General features: G+C 38.2%; 1 protein-coding gene across 1 annotated transcript; it reads right to left on the bottom strand.

Annotated features, from left to right (window-relative positions):
• Positions 1 to 239: 239 nt before the first annotated feature.
• Positions 240 to 1,190, bottom strand: LOC138177689 (olfactory receptor 51F2-like). Its single transcript, XM_069108899.1, has one exon. The coding sequence runs from the start codon at positions 1,188 to 1,190 to the stop codon at positions 240 to 242; it is 951 nt and encodes a 316-aa protein (XP_068965000.1).
• Between the last annotated feature and the right edge of the window lie 11,641 nt (positions 1,191 to 12,831).

The following is a 12,831-nucleotide window of genomic DNA, read 5'->3' as shown; positions in this document are numbered from 1 at the left end:
AAAGTTTTTTTTTTTTTAAACAAAAATGAATTACCTGCATCAGATACCCTGGGACAGGAAAGAACCTGAATGGTCTTACCTTTCTGTTGCAGAAGGGACAAGATCACCTAGTCACTCATATGTTTTCCTAGCAGTCTGGCCTTCTGGGTATATGCCTAGACTTTCTGCCAGAGTGAGGCCTAATCAATTAAAGGAATCAATTTCTAAGGGAATATTTTCTCTGCTCTAAATGTGTCATCTTAGACCCGGGTTCCCATCCTGTGGAAAACTTTGATGATAGCCCTTCGTATCTGTTTGGTCTTCACACTGTAGATAATGGGGTTGAGCACAGGAGGGATGAGGAGGAAGATGTTGGCCATCATGGTGTGCACAAATGGGGGAGCATTGTGACTATAACGATGCACTAGAGATAAACTTATGAGAGGAATGAAGAAAATAGCAACGGCACTAATATGAGAAATGCATGTGTTGAAAGCCTTTTTCCTCTCATCAGGGGATGCGATGCTGAGCACTGAATGGATTATGAGGACATAGGAAATGAGGATGCATGGACAGTCAATTCCTGATGTCGAAAAGAGAACAAACAGTCCCATGATGTTATTGATCCGGTTATCTGTACATGACAACTTGATGAAATCAATATGGTAACAGTAAGAGTGGGAAAGAATTTTTCCCTGGCAGAATGACAGTCTCTTGACAAGCAACACCATAGGTGTAATGACTGCAATTACTCTTACCCACACAGCCAAGCCAATCTGGATAATTCTGGTGTTGGTGAGGATGTTAGCATACCTGAGTGGGTCACAGATGGCAATAAAACGGTCAAAGGCCATGGCCAGCAGCACCCCAGATTCCATGAAGGTGAAACTGTGAAGGAAAAACATCTGGGCCATGCAAGCATCAAGACTGATCTCTCTGGCATCAAACCACAAAACTCCCAGTGTGGTGGAGAGAGTACAGAGGGACAAACCTAAGTCAGTGGCTGACAACATGGAGAGAAAATAGTACATGGGCTCATGAAGACTCCTCTCATGGATTACTACAAACAAGATCATGCTATTTCCAGTGAGGGCAATGGCATAAAGGATACAAAAGGGAATGGAGATCCAGACTTGGGCAGCATTCATTCCAGGAATGCCTGTCAGAAGGAAGGTCAGAGGCTGCAAAGCAGTGCTATTGAGAGTTGACATAGTGGGCTGAAGAGTTAGTTGTCACTATTGATATTTCACATCCTAAAATAACCAAACAATTACTTATGTACATAATTCATTTCTGTAGGCCATTTTTTTTTATCACAAAGAACACTTCAGGAGATTCATTATTAGGATGGTTATATGTATATTCTGACAGTAGGTTAGAAAATTCCAAGCTCTCAAGATTATCCCCCACAAAAGTTAAAATAGCACCTTAGGGCGAACAAAGCTTTTAAGAACAGGGACATAACCAGGTCCTCCTGGGACAATTTGAGAAGATTAGAAGAAAAATTCCAGGATGAGTTTCTGTCCATGTGAAGAGTGAACACCTCCAAGCTAGGTTCTGGTTTTTTATTTTTTTGGTTTTGAAGGGGGGAAGGCAGGGCAATTGGGGTTAAGTGACTTGCCCAAGGTCATGCTGCTAGTAAGTGTTAAGTGTCTGAGGTCAGATTTGAACTCAGGTCCTCCTGATTCCAGGGCCAAAGCTCTATTCCCTGTGCCACCTAGCCACCCCTAGGTTCTGTTTTAACTGCAAGCACAAGTCTCCTAAACAAGGTTTGAGGTTTGAGAGGCTGCCTTGGCCCCACCCACTGGAACTTTTACTTCTAGGATAATGAGGGGAGTTGTTTGTTTGAACCTGGGAAGATCAAGGGCACCTGTCAGTAATGCCACACCCAGCTGTGCTGCATAGAGTGGCAGGGGAGAGAAGGAATCAGCACATGCTGGTGATTGCAGAAGCAGTGGGGCAGAAAGATGCTGGCCATGGGTGCTTACAGGAGGTTGGAAGTTTGACTTTGTTTTCAGGCTAGAGGGAAGAACTGAAGATCTGGGGCAAGATGCACCATTTCCCATACCCAGGGCTAGAGGTGATTACAAGTAATTAAGCTTTCACCCCCCAAAAAATGGACAGGCAAAGGAGAAAGAATCCAACCATAGCAACCTATTATAGGAATAGAGGTCATAGGAGTTCATCTTCAGAGGAGGATATTGAAGTAAAAAAAAAAAAAACACCCAAAGAAGAAGGTCAAGTACGTACCTGCCCCAAAAGAATTTATAGAAGATCTTAAAAAAGACTTTAAAAATCAAGTGGCAGAGATGGAGGAAAAACTAAACAAGAAAATAAGAATAATCCAAGAAAAACAAGAAGACTATGAAAGAAAAGTCAACCAACTAGAAAAGGAGATTCAGAATCTTAAAATAGAAGCTGATTCTTTGAAAATTAGAATTGGGCATAATGAAACCAGAGAAATTATAAGAGATCAAGGAATGATTAAACAAAATATGAATGATGAAAATTAGAAGAGAAACAACAGATTTGGAGAAGAGATTAAGAAAATAAAATATAAAAATAATTGGATTAACTGAAAGTTACGATCAAAAACAGTATCTTGATACAATAATACGGGAAATAATTAAAGAAAATTGTCCTGAAGCATTAGAAAAAGTGGGGGTGGGGAGTAGAAACAGAAAAAAAATCCATCGATCACCATTTAAAAGAGATCTTATAAGGAAAACTTATAGGAATATCATAGTAAAATTACGAAACCCTCAGCTCAAGGAAAAAAAATATTAAAAGCAACAAGATTTAAACAATTTAAATAAGATGGTGGCATAATTAGAATTATGAAAGGCCTAGTGGCAGAGACATTAATGGACTGCATGTCTTGGAACACAACATATCAAAGAGCAAAAGAACTAGGGCTCTGGCCAAAAATATCATACCCTGAAAAGTTAAATATTACCTTGAATGAAAAAAATGGACATTTGATAAATTCTTAGACTTTTAAGACTTTGTTTAAAAAAAAAACCTTGAATTTAATAGATGATTTGATATATAAGAACCATAGGTATATAACAAAGACTATTTATAAGATATCTATAAGTACAGACTGTTTATTTTTATTTATGTCAAATGTATGTCTAAAATTCCTATTAACAATTCAGTATTTCATAAGAAAGATTGGGGTAAACCTGAGTATGATATGAATTTAAAAAGTAAAACCATTTAGAGACAGCTTAAAAAAGTAATTATTTGGTACAAATGAAATTTGAAAGAAAGAATTGATACACAGGAATTAGATAGGGGAGGGCTGGCAGTTCTGGTAACCTACTTTCTTTGGAAATGGGCTTAAGAGGTAACAATACATATATATATATATATGTATGTATAAAAGTCTTCTAAATTCAGAAAGAAAATAAAATGGTTGGAGTATAGGGAGGGGGGAGAGGACAAGGGAGGGATCTTTGGAGGAGAGTGTGAGGAAATAGGCAAATAGGGGAATCAAAGCTTATTTAGATTTATGGGAATAGGCAGATAGGGTAGGGGTCCTTGGAGGGTGGTAGGCCGTCATAGGAGAGCTACATAGTGGATAAAAGTAAAGTAGAGGAGACACCAGGGATAGGAAACAAGAGATAATCACATACATAAATGCAAAGATTAGGAATAGAACAGGTCTGGGAAAGTATATGTCTATATATGTATATGTGTATTATATATCTATAGCTCTGGAGAAACATATCCAAACTTTATTGTAGCCTTTTGGGGGGTAGGGGAAGCATGTGTATATTTATAGCTATAGAGAAACATGTCTAAACTTTATTGTGGCCTTCAGGGGGAGGGGGAAAAAGTAAAAAAGTGCACAGTGGAGAGCAAAAGAAAATTCACAAGGAAGCAAAGACAGATAATTCTCAACACAATGAGTATTATTTATCATATAGGCTTTCTTGAAATGAAAATTTATTGTTGCATATTTTGAATCATTTCTAAACACATGACATACTTTTTTTTCTTTCTAAGTTTGTATTTAAGTTCCAATATTTAAGTTTATGATATGTTTTTGATTCTTTTTTTAATTCTCTATTTGTGTTCTGGAATTTGACTCTAAAAAAATTTTTGAAAGAGAAAAGATGAACTATATGTATATTCTGAGTGCATTCATTATTTACCAGTTTTACTCAGACATCATTTTTCCTTTGATGATATGTAGCAGAGATTCCCTCAAAGGTGATGAATTCAATTCTAAAATACCAAATGAGTGGGGGAGTTCTGGGTAAGGTCTACAGTATTGTCTCTCAAGCATTTTTTTAAACTGTCATACAGATTTTTAACATGTATCTTGAGGATAATTTGTTCCATTGTGTATAGAACTTGCCAGAATAATTAGGAAATAAAGTTATCTTCTGTTAATTGACCACGAGGAGGTATTAATTTGCTAAGAGTTATTAACAGTAATTTCTGCTTCATATTTGAAAAAAGATTTTCAAATGTACACTGAGTGTCTAATATGTTAATGAAGCAGATAGTGATTGATTCTACCCAGGTCAAGGCTGGAACACTGCCTTCTTCCATGCAGAAGGACTGGAGGAGTCCAACAAGAAACTAGGCAGCCACTTCTCAGGGATACTTTTGAGACGTTTTGTATTTCATTTAGGGTTGATTTCTAAGATTTATGACTCTCTGGTTCTATTATTCTGAGATTTAAGTGACAAACATCAGTAATTGCAAAAATAAAAAATAACATGAAGGGACAAGACTAAAAGGAGAACCACACCATAAAAGACAAAAAAGAAAGCCCAGTTCAAAGGTGGACCAGGGCTATCAGGAGTAGGAAATTCTTCCAGAATTGCTTAAATAAAACCTAGCTGAAGCTGAAATAATGGACTTTTCATAAATTTAAGAGCTGGATGGAAAGTATGATTTCCAGTCCAAATTCCTCCTATGTTAAATGAAAAGGGTCTTCTGACTTTTGTTTAAAATGTCAAGCAATAGAAAAGGTCATTGCAGGGTGGCTAAGTGGCGCAGTGAGTAAAGCGCTGGCCCTGGAGTCGGGAGGACCCGAATTCGGTTCCAGCCTGAGACACTTAACACCCACACAAAAATACTAGCCACGTAACCTTGGGCAAGTTACTTAACCCCAAATTGCCCTCCAAAAGGCAAAAAATAAAAGGTCATTGCATTATTGGACAGGTCAGTACATTCTTCCTTATGTTCAGGTGAAATATTCCTCCCTGTAGCATCTCGTCACTAGTTCTAGTCTCCGCCCCTCCCCCCCCAAAAAAAAAACACATCTGGAAGTACAAACAAAATAAGTGTAATTCCTTTCAAAGGTTTTTCTGAAGATAATTGAAAACAACAATCATATGAGATTAAGAAAAAAAAATTTTAAGAACAACAAAATCTGGATTCTGTGTAACTATAATGACCAAATTTGACATGACAGAAGAAGTGAAAAAAAAAATGCACCTCACTCTTGTCTTTGCAGATGTTGGTATTATGAGAGAGAGATATTACATGGACAATTAAACTTGATTGATATATTAATTCTGCTCAACAATTATTTTTTTTCCTTGTCTACTCATTATTATAGGGGATAATTATTTAGGGATGGGAGAGAGAGGAATATATTTGTAAATGAAGTTTACATAAATTTAAAATATCAATAAATTTTGAGGTCAAAAAGTTCTTTCTTCTAAAGCTTAATCTAATGCCCCTGCTCAAAAATCTTAAATGATTCTCTTTTACTCACTTTATAAGGGGCAGATTTATTAACCTGATATTGAAGTCTCCAAAGAATTTGCATTCAATCTACCCATTTAGTTATTTCCCATTATACCCCCTATAAGAAACCTCCCCTCCTAAACTGAACTAAACCCTTCTCACTTCTCTTAGAAGAAATAAAAAATCAGTGGAGCCTTTTTTATCTTGATAATGTTCATGAGGTTCAACCCTACAAATATAATGCTAGATATGAATTATGTCTTCCCCTTCCCTGGAACTGAGTGCCAGTCCCAGATGAGCAGTAGAAAGAGAAAAGTAGTGGTTGTTCCCTTTTCTGTTCCTTTTCTTTCCCAAGCTAGTATTCTACCGTATCTCAGTGGGTCTCCTTTGGAATAGCTTTCAATTCAAACGTCAAAGTTTACATGAAATGGTGGTTTCCTTTTTTGGAAGGGAAATATGGAATTTGTTGACTATATTGAGATGTGCCAAAGGAAGAGAACTTCCTAGTAATCAGAACTTTATCATAAAGAAGCAAACCCCATACCTCTGGAGCTCTTCCAGTAGAGACTGAATAGATTCTTGTCATATTTTGTAGTAAGCATATCTGATTACAGTACAAAGTTTGGACTAGATGACCTCTGCGGCCCTTCTAGTTCCAGTATTCTATAATTCTGATTTCATAATTCAGCAGAAGGTTATGGTACTGCTGTGTACACTTCCCCTGAAATCTTTTGTAATTTGAGCTGCTCCCTGTCTTAGAAGGAGGGCATCAGGAAATGTATTCATAACCCCTCCCCAGTTACCTATAGCGCTTACTATGAAAGTCAGAGTCCCTGACATAGGGATTACATTAGGTCGGTCAAGATTCTCTCATCTTCAGGGATAGCTGTGATGCTTAATGCCAAGACTGGCATTAGGTTAAAGAAAATAAATTCAATTTTATTTTTTCCCAAATGGAAAATTTTAGAGGGAATAGGTTGAGAGAGAATGTTAAACAGTAATGAATCATTTAAATACACATATTTATGAAAGAGACAAAAAAAAAACTTGCGTGTTTTCATAAACAACTGGTTTACCTCCCCTAAAAAGAAACCCTTATCTGAAAATTCTACCCTGCATATAATAAAACTCTTTGTGTTGTATTTTTAACTGGTTTAATAAATACCGCCCCCCCCCCCGCCCCACCCCAAGCTTTAAGACCTTTTCCTTTATGGACTCCACTTCTGTCGCAGAAAGTATGGACAAAACCCCCTATTTCTCTTTCTAGCAATCCCAGGATCTATATGATTCTGGGAGTACCACTACCACCCAAACCACCCTGAACTGCTTACCCAACTCCTAGAGAGAAGTAAGAAGGCCCATCTTCATAAAGCCTCAGCAGAGACAAGAGACAGAAAATAGTTTTTGTCAAGAGATTTTATGCAGTGATGAAAACAAAGTATCCCTCTAGAGAAGGGATGTTGAAATTTTATGCCTTCTGGGAAACACTTGAAGGCAGACATTATATCAGGTTCAGTTTCTAAATGGGTTTAGAAATTTGATTTATGGTTGATATCATCTACTCACCATGTTTTTCTCTTTCAAAACATCCTTCAAAAAGAAAAAAAAACTCACCACTACCATATAATGTCTCAAGGCAGTCTTAGACTGCCTTTCTGATAACACACAAGCACTTTTTACGATTTCTGTCATTATTGTTGTTTTAAACTACAAAAGAATGAGCATAATGTAGTGCAAAGGAGACAACCCATGAGTAGAAAGACATGGGTTTCATTTTGAGCTCTAAATATTCATAATATGAACTTGGGCAAGTTACTACCTGCAAATTTGTAAATGATAGAGGAAGCCCAAATTTATTCTAAGATCCCTTCTATCTTTAAAGTGTTATAATGGGTGGCTATGTGGCACAGTGAGTAAAGTGCCAGCCCTGGAGTCAGGAGGACCCAAGGTAGGTTCTGACTTCAGACACTTAACACCCACACCCACAATCACACCCCCCCCCCCCCCCCCCACACACACACACATACACACAGAAACAAACAAACAAAAACAAACTAGCCGTGTAACCTTGGGCAAGTTACTTAACCCCAATTGCCCTCGGAAAGGCAAAAAAAAAATTGTTATATTTCTGTTTTTGTTTGTTGTTACTATTGTTGTTGTTTCCGTGTGTGTTTGATAACTGTCCAATCATGCCTCATCATGGTTAGGGATGATGATTTTAAGGAGAGATGGAAATATTACTCTTAACATTCATGAAAATTGATTATATCTGGGGAAATGTACATTCATGATAATAGTTCATATTCTTCTGTTACTGGGATGTACTGTATCAGCAATGCCATATTCACAATGCCTATAGAGATGACAAATATGCTGATATAATTATCCATCACAAAATACATCAGGTTTGCCATTTGGGGAAATAAACTAGAAAATTTATTAAGATACCAAAAGACTGAGTCCCAAAACCAGAAAGTGAAAGCCATCAGAGTAGTTATGACATTGGCGCAGGTAGATAAAGTAGAAAGCACCCACATTCTCAAGCCTTTAAAACAGAACAGGCTACCTCAGGCAAAGGTCCTCCTCTCCCCACTCACAGCAACCACCCAGTGTCCTGGAAGAGCGCTCCCAGCAGCTCCGGCCCCTGGCAGTGCTCAGCAGAAAGTCCTGCTCCCAGCAGCTGTGGCTGCTGGCAGTGCTCAGCCGGAGTCCTAACTCAAAAAAAAAAAAAAAAAGGCAACTGCCGCCAACTGCCAACCACAGGACCGTTAGCTCGGCTTTTTTTTTTTTCTCTTGCTCTGCTATGTCAGCACGTCCATGGGGCATGGGAGATCTTTAAATCCCATAACCCTTACATGTACATATTAGCTTTATCATATTTGACTTGGATTGCTAGTTATTACTGTTACATCTGTATTAAAAGCAGAACCCTGTACACTTACAGGGTCTTAAAGTCAATGGTTATAAGAAAGTCTTTAGCCTTTTCTAATGGCTAGAGAACTATCCCAGATGGTTGTAGTGATGGTCAAACCATATTGGACTGAAGGATTGGGGGTCCTTGTAGTTGAACACTAGCTTAATCATGAAGTGCCCACTTGACCTTGAATGTTTTTTTTTTTATTTTGCCATCTGCAAAGTGGTGAAACTAGCAAAGATGATTTTAGAAGTCAGTTTCATGTGCATGAGGGAATAATTAGCTATTATAATAGAATCATTCCCATCTAGTTTAGAAGTTAACTTGAGAATCATATGCTAATAGATTTGTTTTTGTTTGTTTTCATACTATAAGATGAAAGTGTAGATTTCGTGTAGGGACAAAATTATATAACAGGCACTATTTAGAGTAAGAAGACTTGGTTTCAAATACTCTTTGCCCACCCACTTATAAAATATCTCATTTCCTTGTTTCTTCTGTTTTATAACCTATATTTGAAATCCACATAGCTTTTATCCTTGGTGGAGGTGATAGCAGAAGAAAGGAGATATGTAGAATAACAATTTCCAATATTTTATAGTACTTTACAATGTCCAAAGTATTTTGCATTTATTATTTAATTTATTTCTTTTGAAACTTTTGGGAAATAGGTGCTATCATCACCTCAATTTTTATTTATGAAAAAAATTAAGATTTTTCTCAGGGCCACATAGCTAGTTGGTGTTTTAGTCTGGAATTGGAACTGAAATCTTTCTTACTCCAAGCCCAGAACTATATTCACTATGACACATTGTCTCTCAAAAAAAAAATGAATGGGAGATTGTCTCCCATTGGACATTTCCCAGTGTTGGATAGTGTGCCTTTCCTCTCCTATATACCATGACTAACATCTTCTTACAATATCCATATGCAGAGTGCTTAGAAGGGAATTGGATAATATTTAGGAGGTAATTCTGTTCCTGAAGTACAAGTGTTGTGGGATTGTAACTATCCAAGGAATAAAAAAGTTTACTTTTCTGATTAAAAACAACAACAACAAAGATTTGACCTGAACTCCCACAATTTATGAAGTATCACAACTTCATGGATATGCAAGTGGATATACACCCATTGCACTTACAAAGCCTAATAATTGAGTGTTCCTTTTATCGTTTTTCTATTCTGTTCATTCTTCAGTCTAGTGGCATATAAAAAGTAACTTTTATTACTGTACATAAATATAAATCCTGTTGGTGTTCTTTTGACCCTGGCCCATAAAATTTATGCCACAACAGTAGTAAAAAATAAAAGCAATAGGATTACTTTTTAAGACCCTTATATCTGGGACTAGAATTATCCAGATGTGTTATTGGGGTAGTAAAGATAAAGTGGAGGAAATGTCTATCAACCTGTAATAGAAGGATGTAAATTGAACTGTATACATTAAGGAGATTGTGTATTTTCCTTCACAATACTGAAAATTCATTCAATGAATCTTCTTTTATATTTTTTTACTTAAAAATGCTTTATTAACTTCTGATTTACATCATTCGTTTCTGCCAGATTTTGAGTTACAAATTTTCTCCCCGCTTTTCCCCCACCCACCGCCCCCAAAAAGCAGTCCCACAGGATATCCCCTCCTCCAATCTGCTCTGTCCCATATTTTCTCCCATAACCCTTTCAACTTTTCCAATGGATCTCTATGCCTCAGTGCCTGTATATCTTATTTCCCAATTATATGTAAGATGGTATTAATAATAGCATATATATATACACACATACATATGTACATATATATTTGAATATTTGATTTTAAAACTTTCAATTCCAGATTCATTTCCTTCCTTCACCGTCACCCACCTCCACTGTGAAGACAAGCAGTTTAGTCAGTATAGGTTGAACATGTGTGGCTAATGCAAAACAACAACATAGTAGATATATTGTAAAAGACTGACTACACTTCCCTCCCTCCCATCCCACCTCCCACACACTCCACTCTCCACCCTGATCCTGTCTCTTTTCAAAAGTAGGTGCTTCCAACTTCCCTCTCCCCCAGCCTGCCCTCTCTTCCATCATTCCCCCTCTCATCCCCTTCCCCCCCCTATTCTCCTGGAGAGTGTGATACCCTATTTAGTGTGTATTTCACGCCCTCCTCAAGCCAGATTCAATGGGAATTAGGTTGACCCATTCCATTTTGCCTTCCTATTCTTCCCCTCCATTGTAACCATTTTCCCTTGCCTCTTCTGTAAGAGATAGTTTACCCCAATCTTTCTCTCCCCATCTGCTCTCATTATATTCCTCTCACCTCTTAATTTCACCTTTTAAGTATTATCCCTTCCTGTTAAATTGGTCCTGTGCCCTCTATCTATGTATACCTGTAAACATATATACACACATTCACATATGTATTCATATGCCCATATACCCTCATATATAGACATATATATATATATTTCTAATACCTTCAACCACTGAGAAGAGTTTCATAAGTGACAATTACTGTTTTCCCATGTAGGAATGTTAGTAATTCAACTTTGATAAGCTCCTTATGATTTCTTTTCCTTGTTTACTTTCTCATGCTTCTCTTGCTTCTTGTATCTGAATGTCAAATTTTCTATTCAACTCGGTTTTTTTCAGCAAGAATGCTTGAAAGTCCTCTATTCCACTGAATGACCATATTTTCCCCTGAAACATGATACTCAGTTTTGCTGGGTAGGTGACTCTTGGTTTAAATCCCAGCTCCCTTGCCCTCCAGAATATCACATTCCAAGTACTTCGATCCCTCAGTGCAGAAGCTGCCAGATCCTGGCTTATCCTGATTGTGTTTCCACAATATTCAAATTGTTTCCTTCTGGCTGCTTGTAATATTCTCTCCTTAATCTGGGTATTCTGGAATCTGGCTATAATATTCCTAGTAGTTTTCTTTTTGGGATCTTTTTCAGGAGGTGATCAGTGGATTCTTTCAACCTCTATTTTGCCCTCCAGTTCTAAAATATCAGGGCAGTTTTCCTTGAGAACTTCCTAGAGGATGATTTCTAGGTTCTTACTTTGGTCATGGCTTTCAGGTAGTCCAATAATTTTAAAATTATCTCTCCTGGATCTATTTTCCGGGTCAGTGGTTTTTCCCATGAGATATTTCATATTGCCTTCTATTCTTTCATTTGTTTGGGATCTGTTTAACAGCATCTTGATTTCTCATAAAGTCATTAGCTTCCATTTGCTCCAATCTAATTCTGAGGCAATGATTCTCCTCGTTGAGTTTTTGAGATTCTTTTTCCATCTGGCAAATTCGGGTTTTTAAGGCATTCTTCTCCTAATTGCCTTTTTGAGCCTCCTTTGCCATTTGAGTCAGTCTGTTTTTTAAGGTATTCTTTTCTTCAGTCAGGCTGTTGACTCTCATTTCATAATTTTTTTTGCATCGTTCTCATTTCTCTTCCCATTTTTTCCTGCACTTCTCTTATCTGCTTCTTAAGGTCCTCTATGGCCTGTAACCAGCTCGCATTTTCCTTTGAAGCTTTTGGTGCAGGAGTTCTGACTTCTGTTTTCCTCCTGTTCCATGTCTTGCTCCTTGTCCCCAAAATAGGAGTGTAATGTTGGAATCTTCTGTCTGCTTTGTTTCTTTTTCCTGCTCATTTTGCCACTCAATTACTTGACTTTTGGACTTTTTGCCACAGTAGGACTCTGCCACTAGACAGGGGAACTTTCGTCCCAAACGCTGGGGTTTTCTCAGCTGCCGGAGGTATTAGATGGGTGCCCTCTCTGAGGCCTCCACACCCCAGAACCTCCACCCTAGACTGCAATCCAGATTCAAGCAGGTTAAAGCAAGAGTGATTACCCCTCAGACTGGTGCTTGGTCCCCCTACACTATGCATGCCAGGAGCTGAAGCTGTCACATGACACTGGATGGCTGTGCTGCGGTCTCAGCCACTTCTTGCCCCGGGGGTAAAAGCCAAGCACTCCCACTTACTAGTCCCAAAGTCCAGACTGCACTGGCTTCTCACCTTGTCCTTGGCATCTATGTGCTGATAAATCTGGAAACGGCCACAGCTGCTGCTGATCTGGAGTCCCTCTGGCCTGTGGCTGCTCAGGCCCGCCCTGGGGCTAAAGCCTTGGCGTGGGGCTGGGCTCGGCTCCCAGAGTGCTGTGCTGGATTCCTGCTGGCCTGCTGGGCTGTCCTCAGCGGGAGGTTAGCTTCTCTGTGTCATTTTATGGGTTCTGCAGCTCAA

The sequence above is a fragment of the Petaurus breviceps genome, unplaced genomic scaffold, assembly GCF_028583685.1.
Source record: "Petaurus breviceps papuanus isolate PSGF00001 unplaced genomic scaffold, PetGlider_PUasm1.0 90444, whole genome shotgun sequence".
NCBI lineage: Eukaryota > Metazoa > Chordata > Mammalia > Diprotodontia > Petauridae > Petaurus > Petaurus breviceps.
The sequence above is the reverse complement of the archived record's forward strand: the minus strand, read 5'-3'. Positions and strand labels throughout refer to the sequence as shown.